General features: G+C 18.7%; 1 protein-coding gene across 1 annotated transcript; it reads right to left on the bottom strand.

Annotated features, from left to right (window-relative positions):
• Positions 1-4713: 4713 nt before the first annotated feature.
• On the bottom strand, positions 4714-7305 carry LOC107993462 (chymotrypsin-1-like). The gene is made up of 4 exons (XM_017049878.3): positions 7148-7305; positions 6200-6516; positions 5058-5309; positions 4714-4915 (listed from the first exon to the last, which is right to left on the bottom strand). Exons 1-4 carry the CDS (start codon positions 7197-7199, stop codon positions 4769-4771), a joined length of 768 nt encoding a protein of 255 aa, XP_016905367.1. The 5' UTR covers positions 7200-7305; the 3' UTR covers positions 4714-4768.
• Between the last annotated feature and the right edge of the window lie 17207 nt (positions 7306-24512).

Here is a 24512-nt window from a genome sequence, read left to right as displayed (position 1 = left end):
AATTATTAATGATTATTAATTATGAAAATAAATAATTATTTTTTAAATTATTTCTCTCTTTAAATAAGTAAATAAATCTTTTTGTAAATCAGAGCAAATACTTTATAAATTATATATATATATATATATACTTTATAAATTAAATTATTTATATACTTAACTATAATTAATTTATTATAACTATTATAATATTACAAATAGATCTCTTTATTTTTTATTACAAGATTCAGAAATATTTATTAAGATATAATTGTTATTATATGTTAATTTTTTATTATTAATTTTTGATGAAAACGTTGAAAATTTTTGTAAAATAGCGACTGGAATTGCAAAAAAAATATCGTAATCAATTTAATAATTACTAATTATTCTGCAAAAATATTCATTTTTTCAATTATTATTTCTTTCTAATATTAAATTGAATCAATAATTTTATAAGTAATTTCTTTAATTTTTTTAAAGTTTTTACATATGGATTTTTTTTTCTTCATTATATCTTTAATATTATAATTATTTATAAGAAATAAAGACTATAATATATTATGCCATATAAAATTAATGATTTTAGAAAAAATGAATAGAATTACAGAAATCGAATTGAAAGTTAATGTTTTGGAAATTTATTTATAGAATTATAAAAAATGTAAGTCATAATGTTTTTTTCTATAACTTTACTTCAATGATTTAATAATTGCAAATTTTGTGTTATTTCATTTTTCTAATAAATAACAGATATTAAATGCAATTCTAACATTAAATATATGATTAATTTTAATCTATATAACATATATTGATGTAAATTAACTTGTATAGTAGATATAATAAATAAATCATTGCATAATATATATGAGAAGTATATTAAAATTTAACATATTCATTTTTAGAGAATATTAAAATATTTATTATCTTCTTCCTGATTTTATTGTATCAAAAATCCATATTTGATTTTATTTAAAATGTCATTATTGTATATCTTCAAGTACATATATTTAATGATATTATTAGATTTGTGATTCATCATAGAAATCATGGAAATCATCATGATATTAACTGAGAGAAGATAAAAAAAATACTTAAAACATTATCTATTTGGTATTTTAAGTTAAATTTATCAAAATTTACATTTATATTAAATGTTCTATTTCCAGAAAAACATTAATGGAAAAATCCTAGAAAATTAAAAAAGAAAATTATAAAGAAAATTATTACATGAATTCGAAACATACATGGAAGTATATAAAAGAAGAAAAAACATTGCATTAATGTAAATTAATGAAATTAATATATCAAAAATTAAAAGTTAAAAACATAAAAAATTCTGATATTGACAAGCTTTTGAAAAAATATTATGATGATAATTGATAAAATAGTATTGATTTATAGTGATAATAGTATAATTGATAAAATAGCAGTATATTATAAAAATATTATAAATTATATTATAAAATATAAATTATAAAAATGTAATTGAACGGTCAAATTATAGATTTCATTTATGATTTTGAAGATGAACAATATATACGGACAGAAATCGGATAAATTCAAATATAAATATCAAATATAACTTTTGTACAAACTTATATTTAGTGTTGAAAAAAAAAATATTTTTTGAATTATTTATATTTTATTGATTTAAATTTTTTTGTTTTAAATAAATTATAAAAGTAATTAATTCTTATTAATTCTTATTATTATTATTAATTATTTTCAGAATTCATTTTATAATTATACATTAATAATAAAGTGATTACGTTTAGTTTATTATTAAAACTGCTTATATCTGAAGGTTATTATCAAAAATTATCATGTAAAAAAATTTATCATTAATATTTTAAAAATAATAAAAATAATATTCAAATTCAATATTTTTTAATATTGATTTCATTTCAAGTTTCAAATTCATTTGATTCAACACGATATTTTGAATCCGATTATTTTTATAAATCACGTATTATATATTACATTATATATTTTTCTTTATTTCTTTCAATTAAAAAAAAATGAAATCAGACATATAATGATATCGCAATGATAAAAATCATAACATTAGATATAGCAATCAATCTTAACTCGCAGTAAATTATTGTAAAATACAAATATTGTTAAAAAATAAATGATAGAAAATGTTATTAAACAATATTGTATAAAATAAACGAGAAATATATATAAATATATATAGATAAACATAATAATTTTTAAATAAATATAAGAATGATGATTATATTAGTGTGATGATAATAATAAAATAATAATAATAATAGAAGCTTCCATATTGTATTAGAAGTGTAACGTTTGACAATTGCTACCGATTAATTGGCTGATTTATTATATCTGATTATAAGAAAAATAAAATATATTATAAGAATAATAAAATCTCTGATATTTAAAATTATAACATTGTTATTTATATTTTATATTCAAAAAATAATAGTACAAAAAAAATTAAAAAGATAAGATTTTAAAATTTAATATGAAAGAATATATATATGATTGCTCTTTTTTTTATATGATTCTTATTTTTACTTATTACAGCGGAGAGTATAAATAAAAGCATAAATATATTCAATGAAAAATTATCGATATTTAAATTGTTATAATTTCATAAAAAAAATTAAACAATAATTAATTGTATGATTTTTTTCGCCAAATTATTAATTCTAATTTTGAACATCAGAATTAAGTAGACTTAAATTTTTATTGTTTTTTTATATATATTTAAAGTTTAATAATTTAATAAAACAAAAAAAAACATTTATTTATTCTGATCATATTTCTAAAATTTCATAATCTTCTTTTGTGAGTTGGGAAACTACCAATCGCGTTAAATTTTTAATTTATTTATTTATATTTTATTTATATTGTTATAATTAATAATTTTTGCTATAAATTTTGTTATGAATCTTTTGTTTATGATTTGTTTATCCTCTTCATTTAATATTTACGATCATCAATGTATCAAAGTTTATCATAAAAATAATATGTATCTTGAATTGTTAAATTTTATAATAAAATTTTTATTAATTAAAAAATAATAATATAATATATTTAATTTTTTTAATTAAACTATAAATCAATAAATTTATATATTATTTATAAAAATTGCAATATAGTTTAATCAAATATTTTGATATGTTACATGCCAATCGATAATATTATAGCATCATATGAATCAATGAATATTGAATAGAAGTTCCATAATAGGTTTTGCAAACAAGTGGGTCTACTTAGCTGATCCATGTCTTGCGATACCAAAGAGGCAAGAATCCAGTGACAAGGACAATAGAACAATGTTGATGATGTCATCTTTGGCTAATCAATATTAAATTTAAAATGAAAATACAATCTTGGACAAAATAATATTCTATAATTTTTAATGCAATTTATCAAAATTTTATATATATATTCATATAAAATATTTCTTGTTTAATAATGCAGAAAAATTCAACCGTTAATATGTTTTTTTACAAATTTGATTGATTTATAAAATGAGTATGATAAAATGATAGCACATATATGAAAAAATTAATATAAATAATTATAATATTATAATAATATTAATGAAATTTTTGCTTAAAAATGCAATAATTTCATATACATATTTTATATAAATTAAGTAAATAAATTTATGTATGAATTTGAATTCATAAAAAATATCTAGTCGTAAAAAATATCTATCGTATTTACAGATTTAAGAAATCTGTAACAAGTAAAAAGATTATCGACTTTTGCTATATTTATTTTAAGATTATTCTATAGAAAATAATGTTTTTGCAATATTTTTGTCAATTATATTATATTATCCTTCGCCTATAAAGTCAAATTTTTTATTATTATAGGATTGTTTTATCAAAATATGCTATTTTTAAATTATTCCATTTTTAATTTATTTATGATAAAAAGAAAGAAGATTCTGGTTTAATTTTTTGAAATAAGAAATTTATAAAATGAAAATTTGTATTTTTTTAAATATCAAGGAAAACTATTTTTCAATAAATTTTTAATTATATGCGTTAAAAATGGAATAATTTCAAAAGAATATATTTCAAAAACGAATTTTGATGAAATATCAAATTTGATTCATCGTGAAGAATGCTATTATAATGATTATGAATATAAATACAAAAATTGATAATTTTTATATTTATATTTTATATTTATAATTTTATATATATTTACTACCCAAATGTAATGTGATAAATAACTCGAATTCAGATTAGCATATGATAATACATAATATAAATTATTCTATTTTCAAAATTTTGTTGATCTGTTTTTTTATATCTATGCTATCATTTTATAAGCGAATAAAATTTGTGAAGAAATGTGTTGACTTTTTTTTTCTATATTATTAAATAAGAAATACTTTATATGGGTATGTAAAATTTGGATAAATTGCATTAGAAACATTTAAAATCATATCTACTTTGTTTACATTGTCTATAATATTATATAATTAGTATTATAATATTATAATTATATTATTAGAAGTACAATATTATATTGATTATATCAATATTTGATAATATAGTAAGTTTCTATTTACATGATATTTTAAATAAATTATATTCATCTCAATCTTTAAAAAAGCGTAAAAAACTTATAAGACATTCTTAAATGTATTTTTTAATCTTTCTTTCTTTTTATTTTTATATTTTTATATTTAATAATTTTTCATTTGAATTATTTAAACATATTAAATTAATTATTTATATATAATATTATAAATTCCTTTATTTATATAACAGAAACTATTATTACTTAATTTAATTTATATGTTAGATACAATTTGGTTGATAAAGTTTCTATATTGAGTAACACGAGTATAAGCATCAGGATATCCTTGAGCACATGGAATGACCCAGGAAGCGATACCTATAAGTTGACCATTATAGACAAGAGGACCTCCACTATCACCCTATAAGAAAAAGGAAAAATATTTTTCAAGATGAATTTGAAAGACAATTGATATAATCAAGTTTTCAAATTAAAATTAACATATATGTGTTAATGTAATATTCATATTAATTTCAAGAACATAAATTTAAATTATTACTCACCATGCAGATACCAACACCCTTTCTTTTAAAAGTACATAATTGTCCATTGTAGATATGATAATTTGGAATACGTTTTTGACATTCTTCATTGCTCATAAGATAAACATTTGTTGTTTGAAGAATTTCAGGAAGATTTCCATTTGTATTAGTACGTCCCCAACCAGATATTATTAACGTTGCACCAATTGGTGGATCAGAAGAAGCTGGAGAAATTGGTTTTTGGTATGTATTTGATTTAACTGTATCGGTAAGCTATAAAAAAAATTAAAGGAAAATTATTAGTTTTTAATATTTCTGTTATTAAGAAAAATAGTGATTGTTGAAAATTTTTTCTTTGTTATAAATATGTTATTTTTTATAAAATTTATTATTAATATATTTTATGTAAAAAAAAAGAATAAGATTAATAACCACTGATAAAAATCTCAATAAAAATATAAATGAAATAAATATATATAAAAAACAAAAATAGCAAATTTAAAATATAATTATAATTCGAAACTTAAATGTTTGAAAAACTTATAATATTAATATTAATATTTTAATTATATTATTAGTTACATTAATATTTCTAATATTTTTAATATTAATATTTCTTGAATCGATTTATATTATATTTAATTATATTTATATTTAAAATATATTAATATTTATATTTAAAAATAAATATTTTCTAATTTTTGATATCTAATTCATTTTAATAGGATTAAAACATAAAAAATTATATTATTAATTTAAAATCTGTGTTTATAAGTATACTTATATTTACACAATATAATGTATTATTATTATATAATGTATTATTTTCATAATCAAAATTTTATTATATTCTAAGTATTTAATTATTAATTTATTTAAATTCTTTTAATTTTGATCTTAAAATTTTATTTTATCTATATATAAAAATATTTGAAAAAGTTTAAAAAATTTTAATTTTCGATAGAGTTATTTTATGATTAACTTTTACATTTTTATTTATCAATAAATATTTTTGATGCCATAATATTTAATATCATTAAAGTGATATCAAATTTAATATCTGCTTAATTCTTAATCAATAAATATAAAATATAAAATATTAATTGATTATTATATAAGATATTATTTTATTTCACAAAACTATAATAAATATTTATATTTACCGTAACTACAGCAATATCATTTCTGTAAGATTCAGAAGAGCTAGGTTTGAAATCGGGATTGACAGTGGCCTTAGCAACACGATAACTTTGGCCTCCATTTATATTGCTGATTGTACCAGTCACAACAGTGAAATCATTATATGGTGCAGATACAATATCATGAATGCAGTGAGCAGCAGTGACAACGTGTCTTTCGGTAATCAAAGTACCACCACAAAAATGGCGTCCGGATTTTCTAAGTGATACTTGATAAGGAAATTGACCGGGAGAAGCATTGGTACCACCGACGATTTTTTCCAAATTTTCTGCGGATATACCTGTACAAATAAAATAATATATTTAAATTTCGATAATTATGTAGAAAAGTGGACTTTTCACTGATTTCGATAATTTTGAAATATATTATAGAGAAAAAGAATTTTAATAACTTTTTCTATTTATATATATTCGTTTAAACAATATATACGTTTAAACAAAATTCGATAGTATATAATATCAAATGTTTTTTGCATATAATACTAAATATTATATATATAATATTTTGAAAACTAAAATCGAGTTATATAAAGTTGCTTAAAATAAAACTCTGTACAATATATTTCATCTTATTAATTGATGAGAAAAAAGTTAATCAATAGGTTGATTCGAATTTTGGTAATTAGGTATACGTAAAATATAAAATTTAAATTTTTAAATGAATTAATAATAGAAAAATATACATGTAATTATTATTATATATAATAAGAAAATATAGAGAATATTCAATCTAAAAAAAATAAAAGAGTATAATTATTTTAATTTATTTTTATTATTGATAAAATAATATATGTGAAAAATTTTTTTCATTAATGTAATATACAATTAGATGTATATTACAATTAAAGAATATTATTTTTAAAAAAAATTCTGGACAAATATTTAGAATTTCGATATTTATTATTTACTTACCATTGAATATTATATTAACAATAAAAATAAAAATTAAAGTAAAATGCGCCATAGTAAGTAGAAGAATTTTGAAAGTAATATACTCTATATGAATAAAAGAACTTCTTTTATACGAATTTCAATGTTTTAAAATAATTTTGATAACTGTTATCCGTTATCTACGACAATCTGTAACTACGATTCAATCTGTAACAGTTGTGTGTAATTTATGAAAAGTATAGATAAATGAAATACATTATAAATTCTTGAATGAATTTTTCGTATTTATTCGTTTTGTCAGATGTGAATTTAATAACTGGTGATTAAATAGTTTACAAATCAATTATATTTTCAATATAGAAAAATTATCATATTTAATAGAAAATTATAAATTTATTAAAAATCATTTGAATGTTTTATAAATACAATTGTATTTTTTCATTTTATTTGCATAATAATATCTTATAAATATAAAATTTTCTAACATAATATCTATATAAATAGATAGAAATATATCATTTTGAAATAAATAATATTAAAAAACAAATATGGAATTTATGTTATATATTTCTTTAAAACCTTTTTTAAAAATATATTTTGTAAAAATTTTTATTGATGATAGGAATCTAAAATTGATAAATTTCCAGTATTTTTTATATTTTTTCATATTTTTTATAATGTCAGAAATTACAAAGATAAGACAATCAATAAGATAAATGAAGTACTTTTCATTCCAAAAATAAATGATAACGTTGTAGAAGCTAAAAATTAATGTATAATGTTTAAAAAATAAAAAAAATCAATTAAAATTGTTTAATGAAGAAAACATTTGATTTTCATCTTTATTTGTTATGAATATAAATATAAGTTTTTATTTTACAAAAATGTTAATGAAATTGGAAAATAAATATTAAAATAATATTGATTAGTGATATTGACAAGTTGTAAATATCAATTACATTTACGATAAACAAAAATTATCATATTCAATAGCATAATATTCCTATATTTTTTTATAATTCAATTAAAAGATTTTATCAAACATAAATTTTTTTTTTTACAAAAATGTTAATTGGAAATAAATACTAAAATAATATTGATTAATGATATATAAGTTATAAATGTCAATTACATTTATGATAAACAAAAATTATCATATTCAACAATATAATATTCTATTTTTTTATAATACAATTAAAAGATTTTATAAAACACAATAAATATTTTTTTAATTTTCAGCACAGCTATAATTTTTCTTACAATCAGAAAATATTCAAATCAATATATCTTATATAATCATAGAAATATTCAATAGTTAATAATTAAATAATTTAATAGCATTTCATTATATTTATTGTTTTTTACTTTCCATTTTATATATTTCTTTACATATTTCTATTGTACTTAATATTTTTTTATATTTTTTTCATTTTCAAAACATTAGATTTTCGTTGTTATTAAATAATAAATATTTATCAAAAATAAATTTCCATTAATTTCATATTTAATAATACTTTATTTCATGCACTTATATTTTTATTTCAATATTTATTAACTAATTATACAGAGTGAAATATTTAAATCTATATATATATATATATATATATATATATATATATTCTATTATGTATACTCTTTGATATTTAAAAAAATTAAAATTTAAAAAAATAATGTTGTTTTTAGAAGCAATTAATTTGAAGTAATTAATTTTTTCATAAAGAATATATGAAAATTATATTTTGTTAAATGGAATTACATATTTTTGAATATTTTTGAAAATGATTAATATAATTAATTATCTACAGAAAATAATTATTAGACTACCATACATAACAAAAAAAATCATTAGTTTTATAGATATTTTAATTTAAATTTTGTGAAATTTACTTACGAAAAACAAAAAATATATGAATATGTATTTTAATACTAGTTTGTTCATGTTTTTTTTGTATATGTTTTGTAGAAACAATAATTATATATAATCTATATATTCTTATTTATATATATATATATATATATATGTCTTTAATATAAATTATATTTCATCTATGTTATAATTCCTGTATTTTTTAAAAATATACATACATAGATAACTACTATATACATTTCAAATCCATAACCTTATATATATAATTATATATAATTATATATAAATTTATACTTATAATTTATATATATATTTTCATTCTAGAAAAATTTATATATTTGATGAAATTTTAATATTTGAAATATAGGATATTAATATATTCGTAAGACATGGAAAATCAATTCTAGATGTCAAAATAAACATAAAAATAGGTATATAAAAATATTAGTTGTGTCCCATTTATTAAATAACAAACAATTAAAATTTTAATTAGATAAAATGAAATGAAAGTAAAATGAGATGGATCTTCGTCACATTTCTGCGTTGCATTTCATTGTTTTCATCTCGCTTTTTTTTTGATGTAAAATTTAATTGCTTAATAAATAAACTTTAACCGAGATTTTTGTACATTAATTTTTGTATTAATCTATAGACTTGAAAGATATTTTACAAATATATTTACTATTTGTAAATAAATTATAAATTATATGCATTTTTTAAATATGTTAATTTTAATATGTTATATTTCATTTCATATTAATACATATTGATATTAATATATTATTAAAAACTTTGAATAAGAATATATATGTTTTTTTGCATTTTAATTATTCAATATCATTGTTATTTCATATTTATCCAGTGTCATTGTTATTTGAATTATAACAACATCAATGAATGGAATAGAGCTTGAATAAATTGATTATGATCGAGCCAAAACTTCTTTGGCATCAGTGATTCGGTTCGTTTGATATCCAATCGTATCATTCATCAGATTCGCAGAACTTTAAGATACAAAGGCACCCCACTGAGGTTGACGTACGATCTACAGATTATATCGTTTGATGATGTGTGAAGATAAGAATTTGCCACTTTCGTTACGATTATGTTCTGGAACCATTGATTTGTATATGCGTTCTATAATATTTTGAATTTCTTTGCATCGCATTGATTTTTAATCGTTTTTATATATTCCTCGATATAGAGTAAAACATCTTTGATAATATTTAATGTTCAGGAGATATGTACCAGGAGAATATGCCTGAGAGAATATATCAGAGAATCTCTGTTGCGATATCAAGAAACTGTCGTGATAGTATTGTTATGCTTTATAATATGATTAATGCAGAATTATAGCAGTTACCGATTCTATGGGAATAATTCAAACAATGATGTTTTACGAAAAAAATGGAATTCCAATGAAAATATGAAATTTCAATAATTCGAATGTTTAATCTTTTCAGCACTATAGTTATTATTGAAGATGTATTTTATCGTAGAATGAATTTTTTATTATTATACAATTATCATTGTATTATATAATTATTATATTTTTTATTATTGAAAATTTTGAATATAAATTATGTAATTTTATATAATTGAAAGAAAAATAATCGAAATATATCTTTTTATCTTTGATGAAGCAAGCTTAAATCTCTTATATTTTTATATTATTATATTAATCTTTCTTTTTTAAAATAATTTTGTATTATGTTATTTTTTATTCTCATTGAATATATACATATTCATATATATTAAATAAAATAATATAATTAATGTAATCTTCAAAATGTGAATATATCATTACAATGACTTCATTTATGATCGATGAATATAAGTATCTTTGTTATATCTTTGATATAACAATTTATAAGAGATTAAAACAAAATTTTTTTAATTTAACGTGGCAAAAATGTTTAAAAAATAATTAATAAAAAAATAGATTATATATGAAAGAAAATTGAAAATATTATTTAAATTATTAATAATGATCTATATAATTTTTATTGATAATTTATTATTAAATAGTTAATAATTGTAAATATAATTGTAAATATTTACAATCTAATTTTAAATATTGATATTGCATTTTATTTCAAATAGATTTGATATATTTATTTTCTCAATTTATTTTTATTATAAATTTAAAAATTAAAAAAAGAAAATAATTATATTATTTTATAATTAAAAATATAGTTAGTAGATACAAATAAGTAACAAATTTTATGAATATAGACTAGATATAACTTTTATATGAAAAAATAAAAAAATTTGATATTATTTTCGAAATCTTATGAGAAATAGATTTTTTAAAAAATAATAAAAATAAAATTATGTAAACAAATAAAACAAAGTATAATTATTTATTTTTATTAAAGTTATTCTGATTTGCTTAAATACAAAGAGAAAAAATTTTTAAGATAAATTTCTCGCATTACTTATCCAATCGTTTATTTCATTAAGTATCAGAATTCTCTTTCTTCTTGAATTACATCAGAATTTCATGAACATGATAGTCTAATGAAAATGAATTCCATTTGTTTTGTGAAAGATATTTCAGAATCTATGTGTATTTCAATCATAAAGGATTTTGTAAATAGTGAAATAAAATTATATTTTCAAGTTATATGTAGAATCATAGAGGTGAAATATTTAATTATTTAGATATTTAATTTTAATTATAAATTTTAGATATTAATTTTTAAAAATTATTTTTAATAATGAGTAATTATTTTTATTTTTAATAATAATGATTATGAAGAATAAAATATGGTTAATTCAAATTATATATGCTAAATAGTTATATTTGTTTTATTAATGAATATAAGAATAGAGAAAATATTATGGAATTAAACAGTTGAAAATTTCTAGTTAAAACTAAAAAGAAAAGTAAAAAATTCTTATGCGTATTTGTAGATTTATGTACATTTATGATGTTTATTGTGATCATTATATATATTTCATGACATATGATTTTTTGTTTTATAACCTATTTCAATATTTTATAACTTGAAGAATAATAAAATCTTCATTAACCAGAAAATATAATTAATTCAAGTTGTACATATTATTATTTGTATAAAATTAGGTATGAATTAAATATCTTTATTTCGATTATTGAATAATTAACTTTCGCTATTTTCAAAATATTTAAAATACTTATATATATGAATTTATTTGATATTGTTTTATTAAATATATTAGAAATTATAAGATTTATAACAAAAACGTATATGACAAGAATTTGTAACTTTTTCAAATTTTAAATATACACAAATCTATAATTTGATAATTATATTGAATAATAATTGTAAAATAAAAATTTTATAAAAGAAAAACTTAAATTTATTGAATAAAAGATAATAGAATATTTTTCTCTATTTTTTAAATAATATAAAAATCGATAAGGATATTTTTTTATTATATGTTTTTCAATTATATGTTATTTCAATATATTATATGAATTTTATATTTTTGAATTATTGTAAAATAAAATAAAAATAAAATAAAAATTATTGTAAAATATCATATTTTCAGATTTAGCAATATATATTTGATCCGAAAAAACATTTGTTAATTGGAAATTCCTAAGGTAATTTCAAGCAATATTTTTTTTTTGCAAAAATTTTTCTTATGATTTTAACGAGTTATTAACAAAAAACATTGGCTAATTACGGAGTATGTAGTCTAATCGAGCCGCATAATAGCGTTGGCTACATGTATGATTAAGTACGAACAAATCCAAATTACATATAAAAGAAAATATCTTGAATATTTAAAATATATGAATATTTATATTTTGAGTGAATATCATTGTTTGTTCGCGCCCGCTTGTGATTGTAGATGGAAATTAAGTATATGTATACATGTGTTGAATACTCTTCCGACTAAGATATATATTTGCGAATGTAGAACCTGGTACTTGTGGCTGTTAATGTATTTTCTTAACGATAAATAAATTATATTACAAGTGTAATACGTGTGTCTATATAAGAATTGAGTCTCTCACAATATTACGGTAGGTGATCATATCACATGACACGATGCTTACAATCTATAGTGATAGTTCTAAACTATCTAAAATAGTACAAAACTATCTATTTATCCAATATGAATATGATATGTTCATAATGAGCATTAATTAAACTTTATCTCAAGTGAAACTCGTATCTTCAGAAAATCTTTTTCTAGTTCAATTGAGAGAATCACGGTTTCTCGTTGATAATAATAACTAATAATATTACGATCAGTGTTCGATTCGCGCCCCTCCAAATTAAAGGAATTCTTCGAATTGAATTAACATTTGGTGTATAAAAATACTAATATATTGATAATCAACATATATTATAGATTTCGAACTGAATGATGTTGATTGTCGTTGAGTCAGCTGCGTTTAAAGTGTATCACTCTTTGGAATCGGATTCCATTCCAACCAAACTAAAACGTGTCAAATATATCATAATTATAAATGTCGACTAAATGTTTTCTTAATAAAAACGGCAATTTTTTCAAATAACATCATTTTTTATTTAGGCTTAATAAAGATCAGCGATCGATAGTAATAGAAAAAAATTTCTATAAGAGAAACTTCTTCTTCGAATAAATTGATATAAAACAACATTATTTAGTCGCGAACATTATTTATAATATAATTCGATATAATTTTTTATTGATAAAAAATATTTATTATATTTAATACATTTTCTTTGACATATGATGCTTGGACTTGTTTACGTTCGATTGGTGATACATAACCATTGCTAATGTTGAAATTTGATTAGATTATGCATTCTGTGATTTATAAAATACACTGTGATTGATGTTTTTTTATTAATAATTCGTTAATAAATTCGTAACGAAATTTTTGTAAAGAAAAATGTTGCTTAAAAAAGATTTTTAATTTTCAGCAACATTTTTTTTTGCAAAAACTTTTGTACGGTTGTTATAATCATAGATAATAACCTAGTCGAGTCGCGATATTAGCATTGATTATGTGCTGTCAACTAAATACAAACAAACAATATAAGAAACTATATTAAATATGATAAATATTTTTTTATCGATAAAAAATTATATCGAATTATATCACGAAAAAAAAACTATATATTCAAAGTACATTTTTTTCGATATTTGTTGCTTAGATTTGTTCGTGCTCGACTGCCGTTACGTAGCCAACGCTATTGTCACGACTCGATTAGACTATGCGTTCCGTGATTGGCCAATATTTTTTATTAATAACTTGTTAATAAAACCGTAATGAAATTTTTTGCAAAGAAATTACCTCAGGAATTTCTAGTTTACCGGTATTTCAATATTTTTGGAACATTTTGTATATATTTTATAATATAAGATATATCCTTCGCAAAAGTTTTATTTTTAAATTTTCAAACTTATATAATTGATAATCTCAATCATTAAACGAAAAAACAAAAATTTTTTCTCATTTTACATAATTGCATGCATGATGAATTTTAATTGAATCTTCATTACGAAATATTTCAAATGATTAAAATTAAAAAAAAAAAACAAATTTCAGGATTTGTCAAACTAAAATTCAATTTATGTATAGGATAAAAATATGATACAGTATGCAATTCCAAATACAATATACTTATAATTATTAAAATAATTACTTATGTTAATTTATTTTGTATGTATCTTTATTTTTAACAACTTATTTATTTATACAAAGCAAAAATTTTAGTGAATTCATTAGTAATTTTATTCCATTTTTCTTTGAATTTTTTTAATATTGCTTATTTCAATTGCAATTTATTAGAAACATTGAGTTTTCTAACATTTTTTTTTAATTTATGCTATAAATTTTGTATTGGATTAAAATTAGAACTTTGGAAAGATATTTTTAAAATGCATTAATATATTATATATATTATATATATAATGTGTATATATATAATTATAATTAATATATATAATATATTAAATATATTATATATATTATATATATAATGTGTATATATATAATTATAATTAATATATATAATATATTAAATATATTATATTCGATTCATTGCAGAATTTTATATGCTATGTAAGCAGGAATATTGTGTCTTGTTAAAAGTGAAAATCCGATAAATTACAAGTTATTTTAATTTTTTTATTTTTTAAAGTTATTTTTTAATAAACATCAACATTCATTATTTCGTCAAGAAATACGAATTCTCCCAGGCGATGATACATTCCCAATATTCACTTCATTACCTCATGCTTTACATTTGTAAATTTATAGTTTGTAAATTTTTTCTATCGAATTCTATATTATATTTTTTCTATACTAATATTTGGCATTTAGCTTATAAATTAAATTATAAAATATAATAAAATATTTTTATATAAAAATAAAAGAATTACAAAATATTTAAATAATTAAAATATTAAAATAATTTCATTTGAGAATAGAATTTTATCTTAAAAATCATTACCTTTATCACGAAATTTTACAAATTTTCGAATTTTTATATTTTTTTTTTATTTATGTAAGGCTTTTTGCTTAGTATATCGCTATCAAACGCATGGTAATAAATTATTGCAATGGACCTTCAATTTATGTCAAATGTACATAATAAGAATAATCATTTGATAGCATTATATTTACAACAAAGTAAAATTAAAAATATAAAGTGCAATAATTGTCAAAAGAAATATTAAATTAGGAAAATTGTGTAATTTGTTTATAATATAATATTATATTATAAGTGTATATTATAAATTATTAGTTAAAACTTTTCTTCACTCTAAAGAAAAGAATCGAACAATCTTCAATAAACAATAATCAATTATTAAATATAATGATAAATAAATTTATTATAATTCTCATATTTAATCATGTCCAATGATTAATAATAATATAATCTATTATCTGTAATAATTGCATAATATAACACATATCAATAAAAGCAAAATCAAATCTATGCTAATCATTCAAATTTAAAAATAAAAGTGAAAATATAAAATTAAAAGCTATTAATTTAAAAATAGAATTCATAATATGCTATTAATAATTAATAAAAATTAATATACAATAATACAAACAATAATCAATTTCCATAATAAAACTATTAATAAAACTTCTTGACAATAAATAAAAATAAGTAATGAATTGTTTAAAATAACAATAGCAATATAATAAAAATTACAGAAATTTAATTTTGAAAATTCATAATAAAAAATAATATAAAAATCTCATTTTGTACTATACAAGCATCTGATATCAAACATCTTTTAGAAAAAAAATACAATGAAATTGCTGTTATTTAATAAAAATAACATCAAATATTCCTTATACAGCAACATCATAATTATTTATAAGCAACAACAATAATAATAAAAATAAATAAGAAAATTCAAATATTGACTATTTACTCATTAAAAGATAAACTTATTTTTAAAGAATACGAGAATTTCTTTAAAAATTTAAAAAATAAATTTATAACAATGTTATAACAAGACTATATAATAAATATATACATTAAGAAATAAAAAAAATATTATTTAAAAAAATAAAACACTATTGCATGTTACAGATAGATTGTTTTTAATACTGGATATCAATAAACGATCCTATTTATTGAACAATAATAATTGAAAAAACATTTGACTAACCGATCTGTTATCGAAAAAATAAACAGATTATATCTGAAATTATTATCTAATTTGGAGCTGATCTTTGATTATTTTTCACAATGAAATATTTAAAAAATCTATTTTAATTAGAAAATATATGTCTTCAGATTGAGATAAATAGAATATTAATTAACAAAAAACTCAACTATATCTCATTAAAAAAATAGAATGCATCAAAAATGTAATAAACAATTTAAACAAACAATTTAAGAAATATAACAATTTGGTCGTCTATTTTCATTATAAGCAACAGTATCTGATCTATTATATACTTTATATAGAATATAAATATAAACATAGATCATATAGAATAAATCATATAGAAATATATATTACAAAATATAAAATAAAAAAGGAAAATAAAATAAAATTATAATAATAGCAATATAAAAGAAAATAAAAAATGACTGAATACACTAAGGAAAAAAATTAAGAAAATTATAGAAACAGAGAAAAAATATCTCTTAAAACATTAGCACCAAATGAAGATATAAATTTTTCATTATGGAATGTTATAAAAAAAAAAAACATAATAATACCGACACTATTAAAAAATTGAACGGATTAAGAAAATTTGAATAGATCTTAACATTTGCAGAATATCTATACTAAAATTCGGATATACAATATTCAATTATAGAGTATAGTTAAAAATGAAAGTTATGAGATATCGATAAAATGAAAACTATATCAATAATAATCAATAATAGTATGAACAATAGTAAATGCATCATGATATGTAAAAAATAAAGAGCTATGTAAATACTTATAAATCAATGAAGCAAAATGTAACAATTATCCGATAATAAAACAAAATGAAGACAACAAATCATTCAAACTAACTAATCAATATAATTTTATATAAAATTATAAAAAAATTATATCTAATATTATAAAATTAATATCTAAATAATATCTTAAGCTAAATATTTGGTATGCATTACAAACATAATATATAATATTAAACTATATAATTCAAATATCATATACATACATATACAATATTAAATATACATACAATTTGTATTTTTATATATAAAAATTTTTTTTATATTATTTTATATATAAAACTATGGTATATCATATATAAATATAAAGATAATATATATTTCTTAAACTTAAAAATCTTAAATAAATTTAAGAATATTGACATAAATAATTTTAAATGCTTAAAATATAAATTATAAATTTAGATAAATTTTAATATTCATAATTACAAAGATAAAAAATCGGAAGTCATGTTGAAGTTCATACCAGCGAACGGTACACAAATAATATTGTTTGAAAATAATATTTGCTAATTAATTATATTAGTTGTATTATTTATAAAAATATTTGTATTGTTGGTAATGATTATAAACAATTGTAATTGTAATTACACGCGAACAATAGTATAGACCCAATCTGATAAAACTAATAAAACTGAACACTAAATATTTGGAATAAAGAAATTGAATATTGAAAACTTCAGATAAAAAGAATTTAATACAGATTATCTTCTATATGCATAAAAATAATTATAATTATTTACAAAAATATTTGGTCAATAATACATGTCTTATTTTGATACATGTCTTATTAATGATTTATATGTATAGTATTATAGAAAAAATAAATTCGAATTTGTTTTTTTCGATAAATATTTATTGTACAAACTGAGTAACTTATTTAACTTGATATAATAAAATAATAATAAAATGAAATTAAATAAATAAAAATTTATTTAAATAAAAATTACAACTATTTTTCCTCACAAAAATATTCTGATATTTTAAAAATTCATAATAAAATAACTAAAATAGCTATTTTTTATAAAAATTAAATATTTGATATCTTCTTCATTCCATAGTATTTAAATAATTTAAATAATCTATGACATTAAAAATTATTTTTTATTAATTTTGAATACAGCATTTTTCTATATTTTAATTCTGTTTTAAATAAATTTATTATTTTTTTTAGTATGTATTATTGTTTTCTATCCATTCGATGATTCAATTGTTTGCATAAAAATATTCTGGATATTATTTGTTAATTTAATTAAATTTGCAATATATTTCATTATACTTGTAAATTAAAAATACATTTTTGGTTTATTTTTGTTCAAACAATAAAAATCAGCTAATTCTTCACTTTTCATATAATTAAATTAATAATGTTAATAAATTTTTTATTTTATTATTAAATTATATAACAACCCTTATAATATTATATACAGTGTTCGAGAACAATACTTGCAAGATTTCTTACACAGAAATCATTCTTCCATATCAATCGTCAATTTTTTATTAAGTCTAAACAAAGGATAATATGCCTAAGAAGACTGCCGATTTTGAAAAAAGTTTAACCACTTTTAATTATATATTTTTGACATATTTCAATTTGGCTAAAGCATAATATGTTCTTAAATCCGTAATAAACATATGCTGATTATCATTTTCTATTCATCTATATTTTTATGCAATGCTAACTATTAGCTTAGTTTAAAGAAATTTTCTCTAACTTAAAGATATCGCAAATCGGGGTACTGAGATTTTGTTATTATCATGTCTCACCAGGAAATTATAATCTAATTAAACTATGAAAAAGATTTCTGAAAATATGAATTCTCACCAAAAAATAAAAAAAAAATTTAATTAATACTTCGTAATGAACATTTATATTTTAACCGCTGAATATAATAAATAATTTTCTTTATAATATATATGGTATGGCGCTTTGATCGTTGGACACGATTATCTACTGTGATATTGCGAGAGATAAACCTACATATCGTACTTATAATATAATTTGTTTAAAAAAATATACCATCAATTATAAATACTAGCATTTATATATTTATCAAGTTTTTATTATAATATCACGACCACGAACATATTCATTCTAAAAAATGAAAATTTGATTTATTGCTTGCCTATTACAGGAAAGCCTATAGAAAAAATCAAAGAAAAATGCATATTCGCAAGCATTTATTACTCACAAAATTTATAAACAGTTTATTCGGAAAAATTCTTCATATAGAAATTCTTTTTATTATTATTACTCGCAAATAACTATTAAGCTTAAACAAAGAATGATGTTATTTGAGAAGATTTTAATCGTTTTGAAAGTTTAGTCGATACTTATAATTGTATATTTTTGATACATTTCAGCCTGGCTGGAGCAAAACATAAGGATAACATATTCCAGATATGGTTCACTCAACGATAACATCATTCTAATTCGAAGAATTTTCTTTTAATTTGGGAATATTGTGAATCAAGCGATATTATTGATTGATATCGTATCCCACCGGGAAACTGTAATCCTTCTAATTGAACTAAGAAGAGATTTTTTAAAGACTTGAGCTTTACTTGAAATAAAGATTGTGAACAGTATTCTGATCGTCGGATACGATAAATAGATAGTTTGTAATAACATGTTCTGTCAGATGCGATTACCTATTGTGACATTGTGAGAGATTCAGCTCTTTTGTAGATATATGTATCATATTTGTAACTACACTAATACAGTGTATTTAAGTAAAGAAAATATATTAATAATTACAAACATCAGTTTTTTCACATACATATAAATATCTCAGTTAAAAGAATATTGACACATATATCCATATACTTAAACATCTACATACTACTACTGCAAGCATGAACAATAATTTTAATTTTTATTTTTGCAAGAATATTTACATATATATCGCAAATTTAAATTACACATTTAAAATTAACGAATATTATTTCGAATTTACATATGCATGCAATTATTCGAATATTCTTATGCAAATAATTGAATTATCGAATGAGAAAAAAATTACAATACATAAAGAAAAATAACTTCGTCTAAAACAGGAGTAAAATATAGAATATATTGTATTAAAAAATAATTTTTAATATTTTAAATTGATTAAAATGTGTAAAATTATAGAGCTAAAAAAATATCAAAATTAATATTGTTATAAAAAATTTTTATAAAAAATCGTTGTTTTAATTATTTTACTATAAATTTTAAAAATATTTGAATATTTTTGTAATGAAAAAAATAATTATGATTTTATTTAGTTTTTAAAATTTTTTTTATTATATTCAATTAATTAAATAAGTTGTTGATACTTGTAAGATATATTAAATAAATATTGCTTATAAGATATATTTGTAAGATAAAATCTATTGAAAGAAATAAATTTGTATTTTTTTAAATAAGTTATATAGATCTTAGATAAGTAAAGAATAGATCGTTAAAGTGAAGAATATGCTAATATTTAAATATTTTTATGAATAATATATAATGAATAACATACACGCGCGCACACATACATATACAGAGTTATATAACGAATTCTAGAAGATTCTAAAGAAATTTAATTCTACTAAAAAAAATTAATAAAAATCAGTTTGGATTCATAATTAAATACTATTAATATAAAAAATATTACAAGTTTCATGAATATTGAATCAGATTTACAACTCAAAAATATTAGAATTATTAAAAATATTGAATATTTAGAAATATAGAAATAAAATAATGATTATTTTATTAATTGATTTTATATAAAAAAATTTACTAAAGAGAAATATTTTTTACATAAAATGTTTTATTTCAAACTCTTGAAATTCTATCCAAAATGATGTACAGATTATATACAGAATATATTATGTACAGAATATATTAACAATTTTATCTACTTTTATATTTTATTTTAAAAGAAAATATTTTTATAATTTCATCATAATCATGAGGCAAATAAAGAATTTAAAATTTTTTTAAAATTATTTATAAAAATATGCAGAATAATTTATATTTATATATGCTATAAGAAAATTAAATATTTATTGACATATTTAAATGATTGAATAAAATGATGGGAATTTTTTTATATATTAACTGATTATTATGAAATTCGATTAAAAGTCTTATATAGATTAAAGTCTTATATTTGTAATGTACTAAGTTTTCTCATTCATATGGAAAAAAAAATAAGAAATCTATTGAGCATTTTTAAACATTTTATAAATAAGATATTTATTAATTTAATACTTATTGTTAATAATAAATTCATCATTTTAAAATTTAACTTTTTTAAATTATAAAATTTCTTTTTTATATTTTTTTGTTACTTTGTAAGTATAGTTACAATATATTATAGTTTTAGATATAATTTTTTTATATTTAGATATAATTTATTTTCAAAATATATTTACATTGTGCAAATACAAATATTGTATAAGATTATTTGTTTATATTCATATTCCTTATATTTATATTCTTATTCCATTTATTAAATTTTTTTTTATCCAAGTTTACACCAACATTACTTTGATCGCAATTATTTAATGTCCATTAAAACTTCTATTTAATTCAGATGCAATAAATCCAAAACTATTAATTTTCTCAACAATTAAAAATTCTTATAAGAAAGAATTCTCTAACAAAATATTAATAAATTACAATGTTTTGAATTTTTTGTTGAACTCACGAATTATATTAATATTAATATTTTTTCGAAAAATAATTAACATTAAAACTCTTAGTAAACAGACTCGATAAGAGATCATGTTCAAAAGAATACATCTTTGATCGACTAGTGTAGTAAATAATTATCCATTGATCACAAAGGCAAGTAAATGTGTTGACTGAGGAATGTAACGAAAGAAACGATTTTCATATCTTCATTGCTCATTATTTAAAGGTTCTTACTAATAGAACTTACTGGCTGTCACAGTGTACGGTGGTAACATTGGAGGTTTTAACCTCTTTCTCTAATGAGAGGACAGCATTATGCACGGTCGCGAAAAACGTCACAGAAATGTCAAATCAAATGTTTGAGAGTGGTTTCCAAGTAAAGAGTCAATGGGACTTATCCATTCTTCTGTCATCACTGGCCGCATGAATGACAGTCAGTCGAGGAACGTATATCTTTTCGCTTGCGTCAATGTTTGCGCTCGCGTTAATTTGTTTGAGAAGCTACAATATTCATCGCTTTGCTCGTCCTGTAATTCTGGAAGATTGTATCTTATTATGTGGTTAGTCAGTTATTTGCGAAATTTTTTCATTATTCAAAATAGACGACTTCATGAAATCATTATATCCTAATGATAAGTTGCTTGAATTTGAATTTTTTTAAAATTATTATTATAATAATACACAATTTATTTACAATAAAATAAAACAGATAAAAATTCATATTTATATTATTATATTATATATTATTATATATTATATATATTTATATTATATATTATTATATATTATATATATTTATATTATATATTATTATATATTATATATATTTATATTATATATTATTATTATTATTATTATGTTATGGATTTTAAGTTGATAATAAAATTATTATAAAAATTTTCTTATTATAGTTATTATGGTTAATATAGCTTTTTATAAGTATTTATGGATATATATCGGTAATTATTAATAATAACATAATTATTATTTCTAATAATCATATGATTATTTTTATTATTTATTACATTTATTGTTATAAAATTATTTATTATTTATTATTATTATTGTTGACGTTGTTATTTGATTTGATACATTGGTAAGTCGTATCAAATAATTTTATTGTTGAGAGAACTTTAGGCTATTTTACATATTTTGATATACAGTTTACACTGGTTTTTATATTGTATTATATTATACTTATTACTATTATTATTATTATATACTATTAACAATTTCGTTCAAGATAGTAAAAGCTAATTTTTGAAGGATATTAGTATAGCAAATTTAAATATCCCATTATATCCAATAAAATATGAACCATAGGTAAATGAACTTGTTTAACCAGCTCAACAAGATAGCATATTACATGTTCATCATGGATTATCTATAGCGCCTGCAATCACGTTAAGAAAATCGTGATGAATTCATTCATTAGCTTCATTCGATTACTTCTCGATACGAATTTGGTGGCTGGAATTTGTATATTCTTTTGTTCGAATATTTTGTGCGATTCTTGACTAAGATTATGGCATTTCTGTTTGGAAAAATCAGATTTAAGAAGAACGGAACTTCCTCCTTGATTGATCAATCAATGAGGATGACTTTTGACGTATTTGCATTTCAGGAAATAAGCGAAAATTGACAGTATGAGTTTTTAATAATCAAGAGAAAGTCTCGAGAATGATTCATGAGTTGTCAAATTTTTTGAATAAGCATTTAAAAAAATATTTGAAATTTTTGATTACTATAATTATTGAATATTAAAGTTCTATATTATTTCAATAATGATAAAAAAGAATATTTAAATTTGAATATTATATTAGGAATCAAAGCAAAATGTGTTAAAAATTACGTTACAAGAAATGATATTGTAATAAGATATATAATAAGATCTTAGATATATTAATTCTTCGTCGAAATAAAATTAAAATAATTAATTAAATAATAAAATTAAAATCATTATATTATTAATACGTTATTAATGTCATAATGTCATAATTATATATATTAATTTTGAAATTTGATAAAATTTTATTATGTAAATAATCACAATATTTAAAAGAATTATATTTTATTTCAATGTTATACTATACAAAATTTAAATTTGAATAAAATTAAAAAAAAATAATATTAAATTAACATTGATACGATAGTTTTGATTGTTCAAAACTAAATAATTTTAAATGTTATTTTCTCTTCTATCTCTTTTTCTTTTAAAAAGCAATCATATAGTATATTCTGCAAGCTAAGCAGGAAATGCGTATCACAGCTTCCAATTCAGCTAACTTGAAGCCATTATAATTAATAATTTATAAAATCAACGAATTTATCATTCAAACATGGCGCAATAAAAAATGTAATCAGAATAACTGAAATTGTTTGATACGTGATACACTGGCCATGGGTTGCCGATAGAAT

Source organism: Apis cerana, linkage group LG6 (assembly GCF_029169275.1).
Source record: "Apis cerana isolate GH-2021 linkage group LG6, AcerK_1.0, whole genome shotgun sequence".
NCBI lineage: Eukaryota > Metazoa > Arthropoda > Insecta > Hymenoptera > Apidae > Apis > Apis cerana.
Note: the sequence above shows the minus strand (reverse complement) of the source record. Positions and strands in the feature narration are given on the sequence as shown.

Bases quoted from the DNA above. Each gene is read 5' to 3' on its own strand.
- LOC107993462 (XM_017049878.3), bottom strand. From the start codon at position 7,199: ATGGCGCATTTTACTTTAATTTTTATTTTTATTGTTAATATAATATTC. The intron at 6,517-7,147 runs GTAAGTAAATAA...TTATTTGTACAG, and splicing joins TGTTAATATAATATTCAATG to GTATATCCGCAGAAAATTTG. The intron at 4,916-5,057 runs GTGAGTAATAAT...TTTTTCTTATAG, and splicing joins AGGGTGTTGGTATCTGCATG to GGTGATAGTGGAGGTCCTCT.